We start from the raw sequence: 6,745 nt of genomic DNA, 5'->3' as shown, positions 1-6,745 counted from the left end.
TCAATAGTTGTTTTTTTACATGTCCAATCTGTTTTATTTTTGGAGGAGAAACATGAAATCTGACAAGCCTAAAGACTATTTGTGCACATTGTAATATGATTTAGACCAGTAGAGGTGGATAATGTTGCTATTTCAGCTGAATTGAGAAACATACTCTAAGAAAATGTTTTTTTTTGTGTAAATTCGTAATTCCCAAGTAATGTGTAAACATTTCTTATGTTGCTTACGAGTTCTGAACCTATGGTTCTCTTCTATGAGTGTTGTTTCCAAAAATGCTGCAGCCTAGTAGTAATAAGAGAAAACATTTCAGTTTCCAGACACTTTGTTAGTTTACTTGTGCCTCCTAATTGTCCTTGAAAATGTAGCTTAACGGAGAGCTGCGGTCAGAGCTGAGTGTCATGACCTGCCATGACAGGTCAGACTTTGTATAATGCTTTTCCAGCGTTTATTTCTGTTATTTCCTTCCTTTTTGCCACTTCATGCTGTGAGCTGATTGAGCACACAGTGCGGTGATTAGGAGACTTACCTGCCAGGAGGACTAATTAAAAGGGTTTATGTACCAGTGTTGCCTGCCTTCTGATGCTGGTTCATTGTTTATTTCTTTTTTCTCACAGTGCCATTTGCAAGATGCTTAAACGTAGGCTTTCTGTTTTTCACCCATGGACTGCCGCTTCAGCCATGTCTGTCCTTCCTATTTTCTGACTATTTCCTGGTACCTAATTAGGGACCTTCTGCTTGCATTTTCCCTACCTTATCTCCATTCTGGGATCACGCCAACAATGCCAAACCCCAACTGTGAAATTGAGGGTTTCTAAAATTGAGCATTTTTAAAAACTCAGTTTTTGTGAATGGGTATGACTGGCCTTTTTGGTTTGTGTCAAAATTAAATGTTACATTATCTCATGTTTTTAAACATAAACATTGTTGGTTTTATTTCATATAGTGATGGACGCACAAGTGCGGCTTATAACATGCTTCCCGAGCTCTTTGGAGGTGTGCACTGATTTTAAAGATAGAGTACACTTCATTGTTCATTTATTATTTCACTATATTGATACAAACAGGCATTATGAGTGAGTTGGTTTTTTTTACACCGGAGTCAGGGGTGCGTTTTTAAAAAACATCTGTGTTTGTGTGGATATAGCCCAAGAGTCCTGTTTGTCATATTTATCAGCTATGAGGTTTCCAGGGTGCAGAAGAAACTTTTAGTTAGGTAGTATCAAACAAGAACTATGGAACAAATGGGTAAAAAATTATAAGTAGTAGAGAATCTGGGAGATATTAATTTAATGGTTGGGGTTTAAAACATGGTCAACAAGACAGTTTTATGTGATGTCAACAACTAGCAGAGATAATGCACAGTGATTGGTCATCATTTTAGGTTTATTTTCTGTTTGTTTGTTACATATTTCCTCAAAAACATAAGTGGGAGAAGAATCATCACTGCTACAGCTGAAAATAAAGTAAAGAACACGTCCACAGAGTAGTAGGCGTACCAGGGCAGCTTGTAGGATTTGGTCCTCAGGTGAGCTGCACCTTTGTGTCTCATGACAAACTCGATCCAGAAGATGGCGTTGTCGAGCGATGTGATTGGCTGATCTCTGTGCAGCCTGGAGAGTCTCTGCATGTTTGTCCTGTAGGATGAATTTGTAAGAACTTCCTGCAGGGCCTTTAGGAATTTGTTGTCTTTGTCCACTGAAGCTAATGTGACAAAAACTGCTGCCCCTCTGTCTGTGAGACGCCTCAAATTGTCATACTGGTCGAAAAACAAAGGTATTCCCACAACGGGCACGCCGTGATACATAGCTTCCTGGACACCGTTTGTCCCGCCGTGAGCCACAAAAAGTTTAATCTTGGGATGTCCAAGGACGTCGTTCTGTGGAATCCAGTCCACCAGGAGAGTGTTGTTGCCAAGAGTTGAAGGTTTGGCACCTTTATACCTCCAGATGACCTTCTGAGGCAGCTTGGCAAAAGCCGCCGCTATCTTATCGGCTACGTCGGCAGGTAGTTCACTCACAAAAGTCCCAAGGGACATGAGGATGACTCCATGTTCTCCAGAACTTTGCATGAACTCCTCCAGGTGTTCTGGTAGAGGCTTGGCAGGTTGACACTGGAATCCTCCAATATAGATGACGTTGGGCATGGTGGGGCGAGGAAACTCGAACACATAGTCCACTCTCATGAGCCAAAGGTCTGCTGCTTGTACTAAGTCATTGTAATCAACCTTTGAGTCAAAGAATTCAGTGCAAACTGCTTGATAATGGGGTTTGATAAAAAATGCAAACTGAGCCTTCCAAAGGCTAAAGTAGACAAGATTCTTTACCCTCTCAAAGAAAGTAATTGTATCAGACAACCCAGAGCCGGTCATGGGAATGTAAGACAAAGGAGACGGTGCAATGAACAGATGCCCCTCCCCGCTTGTCACCCAGCGCACATTGTAGACTAAAGGTAGCTTTAGCGCATGAGCCAAAATGGTGCCTGCACCCCCCGCTGGGTCAGTAAGGACCAGGTCATACTGATGCTCCTTCAGACGAGCCATTAAATCTTCATCTTTTAGTAAATTCCTCGCCATGTCGCTCATGAGGACAGCAAAGCTAAAACCCACCTGGAACGACACAACCGCCAGACTAGCAAACATCATAACAGAGCTCTGTCCCCTCTCTATAGCTAAAATATTCTCTATGATTGGGTTGACAAAGTCACTGTCAAGCCCTTTGCTGCCCGATACGGTGATGGAGTTGTAGTGCAGTAAGTTCTCCTTGATGTACCAGCTCGTGTCAGTGCGAATCACATCAACAGAGTGTCCTTGAGCATGGAGAGCTCTGATCATGATGTCCATATTGACCCAGTGGCTACCCTCAAAAGGGACTACTAAAATCTTGCCACCTTCGCAAGCTCCCCATGATGACAACAGAGCAATGCATAACAGGAGGAACATTGAGCTTCCACGCAAAGGCATTTTAACCTAAACACACAAGTAAAGAAATTCAGCTAGATCAGTCAAGTCCATGACGTGTTCCTATGGTTTTATTTCCAAGAAACATATTCAGGACATACCTTATCGAGGTAGAGCAGCTGCGATCACTCATACAGTATCGTATTCCTCAGTCGCAGGGGTAAAATACGGAGCGGACACATAACTTCAAAGCCCAGCAAAGTTTACATAACCGTGTGTGTGCTATGTTGATAACCTCTTGATCAATGTGGTCTCTTTAACCCTTTCTCCACTATGACTGTTTCACAGACGATTTGGGCAGGTTTTCAGATCGTTTCTTCAGTTGGTGTTTTTCCTGATTTCTCTTTAGGTTGTCCTTGGTAGTGTTGTATTTGAAGTGTTTTTCATCCAGAGCCTCTTTTCTCTATGACTTCCCATTTTCATGACATTCAGTGTAATTAAAAAACATTTTATTTGATGATATACTTTTAAATATTGACTTAGTTCAGCTCCTGTATCTTTAATTTGCATATTGTGGGTGTGTTTATTGAACAATACAATTATGACTGATTGACTAAAGTTCAGTGTCTTTTTAGTGTTCTTTTTGTGGATTACAATAACATGTCTTGATGCCGGTGTGTCCAAAGTGCAGCCAATGGGCCATTTGCTGAAAGTTTTGTCACCCCACAGCATATTGTGGAGAAAAAAAACAACCGTAAAGAAAATACCGTAAAACAAAAAGCTGACATTTAGATGCAATAGTAATATCTGGCCAAAAATCTGAAAATACTTTGACTTTTCAGTACACTTATTGGAAATGTTATTCATCTCACTATATGAAATACAACTTACTTCACCACAGCCCAAAAAAAGTCTGCGGGCTTTAGAGCTATTTCTATTCGGGCTCCAGTACTCTGGAATGCCCTACCGGTAACAGTTAGAAAAGCTACTTCAGGAGAAGCTTTTAAGTCCCATCTTAAAAGTATTTTTTTTACTCTAGCCTTTAAATAGACCCCTTTTTAGACCAGTTGATCTGCTGTCTATGTTTTCTGCTCTGCCCCCCTTTTCTGCATGGAGAGGTTATCAGGTGACCACAGATCAACCTCCACGAAGGAGGCACAAGCTGTTCCAAGTCGGAACCCAGGATGGACCACTCCTTATGCATCAGTCTGTGACGTCTCTGCACCCAGACGTGCCTACATGCAAGAGGATCCCCTGCTGGACCCACTATGGTCTTTACTCTCACATTATTACCTGAATCCACTCGGCATTCGTTGCACCGGTCAACCACATCTGTGATAACTTCCAAGGTTCCTCGTTGTTTCCATTGGGTTAAGTTTTTTCTTGCCCTGATGTGGGATCTGAGCCGAGGATGTCGTTGTGGCTTGTGCAGCCGTTTGAGACATTTGTGATTAAGAAAACATTGATTGATATATTATTTATTCATGTATTTTTTGAATGTTATTATTCATGGAGAATATTGTGAATACATTGAGATCAGAAAGTGAACAAAAGTGTCAAAATGATCTTAATGGTGAATAGAACAAGTAAAACCTGAGGCCTGTTTTTGTAAGGCCTCAGGGCATTTATTTGCTTTATCATTCATGGAAAGTATGCATCAAAACATGCTTGTGTTATGATGTACCGTTTATTGTAGGACTGTAATTACCTTGTTACATTTTTTCAAAAGTTTTTTTTTTATATGATGTCCATTGTATAGTATCTTAAAATAGGATACATGAATAGACAAACGTATATGGGAGATTTTCTTACCAAAATGTGGACCTAAGATGCTGATGCCTCACCTCCATATCAGGTAACCTTCAGAGGGTACCTCCGACATAGTTAGGGACGATGATGCTGGCCCATTTGTAGATAACTGGGATGAATAGGAGAGCTGATCCCAGGATGGACACCAGCAAGCCCGCCCACAGAAATATTTGATCCAGAACCTGGGTGACAAACCTCCAGTCCTGTACCACCTGCCCTCCTACCCCCACCAAAAAAAAAAGAAGTCAATACACCAACAATTTGTCAGAGTGGATTATTTCTGCATCAGAGCTGTAACATTGAAGCATTGTATGCATGAAATATTTAACTGTGAACTTGAACACATCTAATTTACATCTTGCATTAAGATAATAAAATGAATGACATGAGTGGCAGCGTTTGGTATTGTGACTATTGTTTTAAACACAACAAGGTGGGAAGAGTCCCACCTAACCATTTTTGGTTCCCAGAATATTGTGACAACGTTAAACTTTGGGCAATTAACATTCGCTAACGGTTGCATTTTGGGTTATTTTTGGTTCCATTTTGATTCGAACGGAAACACTTTACACTTCCCGGACCGTTACATTTGACGTTCTTTTAACGTTACCTAATGTTCCCCTGACCCATAAATAACGTTCCCAAATGGTAGCTTTTGGGTAGTTTTTGGTTCTCGGAATGTTACATATTACGTTCTCTGAGTGTTGTTTCTTGGTTGTATTGACCCCCACAACCTTTAAAAATGTTTTGGTATTATAAATGTAATACTTATAACTTACTGTACATGAGCATATTGTCAGTAATAAATTAAGAGGCACATTTGGCAGGACATCTTGTAAATTTTATTATAAAACAAACTACATAAATTAGAGGAAACAGCTATGTAAATTGTAAATAAGATGAATACAAGTATATACAAATGCAATGACAAGGTGTAAACAGTTGTTTAGAGTGTTCTGCTGCCCATTTTTTCCTCCACTGTCCTAAAAAATAATAAAACACATAATTGTAACAAGAAGATTGCCAACAAATTTTCAAAGGATAACAAATTCAAGTACCACCAACCATTAACTTCCTGATCACCTCAAATGTATCTATTTATTGTGAACACACTCGAAACAAGAGAAATAGGATTTTCAAATTTATCGTCTGTGTGGGGCGAACTTGAGAGTGTGCCTAATGGACTACTCAAAGTTTGCTTCTGTGGAGGTTCTTGAGACAAGCAGCTAAGGTAGAAGTCAAAATGAAGTAAAGTTATTCATCAAAGCCTCGTCAATCAAGCTTGGCATAAAACTGATGTGACCAATATTTTACTACTTGCCCGCAAGGATTTTGCAGAGGATCCGGTTTTTCCTTCTTAGAACTTCAGCCCTGCAGGCTATAGTGTGCAAGCAGATAATTTGTGGCCACGCAGCATAGGATATGGCCAGTAGCTGCCGCTTTGTTTGCCCCTCCCCTTGTTTCAAGGAAATGATGCTGTAAAAACACAATTATGCAAAGGAGATGAATGTGACATACTTATAAAATCTAATTTGTAAGATAAATCAGTTCAGTTATGAGATTGTAATTAATGATGGATTATGCCCACTTAATTACCATTGCATTCCTCTTCTCAGGTTGTGCCAGAATCCTGTCGAGCTCCTCCAGTTCAGCTGGAGTTCTGCATGGTGAAGTAATCTACCTGCTGAGGAGGCTCAAGTGACGTGCGGTTTTCCTGCATTTAGGGATTTCACCGTGGCCTCCAAGTCATCCATCCTCATCATCACACAGGACGTGTAAACTTCCAAGACTACGGGGACATTTGTGATTGTTCATTCTAGATTTGATACATTATGTATCGGTAAACTAATTGTGTGTTAGGTACTTATGGCTCTCAAACTTGTCAAGTTGCATGCCTAAAGTCGAAAAAAAATAATGGTTTTAATATTCCTGGTCAAGAAATTGTATCGGAAAAAATGAAAATACAAAACTAGCGTACCCTCAATGGAGTGCGAGGATCTATACGGATGTGACGTTTGGAATCCCAGGTAACTGTCTGAT

General features: G+C 40.3%; 1 protein-coding gene across 1 annotated transcript; it reads right to left on the bottom strand.

The window, feature by feature from the left end:
• Positions 1 to 1,335: 1,335 nt before the first annotated feature.
• On the bottom strand, positions 1,336 to 3,141 carry LOC133631873 (UDP-glucuronosyltransferase 2B1-like). Its single transcript, XM_062024046.1, has 2 exons — positions 3,058 to 3,141; positions 1,336 to 2,965 (listed from the first exon to the last, which is right to left on the bottom strand). The coding sequence occupies exon 2, from the start codon at positions 2,957 to 2,959 to the stop codon at positions 1,373 to 1,375; it is 1,587 nt and encodes a 528-aa protein (XP_061880030.1). The 5' UTR covers positions 2,960 to 2,965; positions 3,058 to 3,141; the 3' UTR covers positions 1,336 to 1,372.
• Between the last annotated feature and the right edge of the window lie 3,604 nt (positions 3,142 to 6,745).

The sequence above is a fragment of the Entelurus aequoreus genome, linkage group LG02 (genome assembly GCF_033978785.1).
Source record: "Entelurus aequoreus isolate RoL-2023_Sb linkage group LG02, RoL_Eaeq_v1.1, whole genome shotgun sequence".
Lineage (NCBI taxonomy): Eukaryota > Metazoa > Chordata > Actinopteri > Syngnathiformes > Syngnathidae > Entelurus > Entelurus aequoreus.
This window is presented reverse-complemented; position numbering and strand designations above follow the sequence as displayed.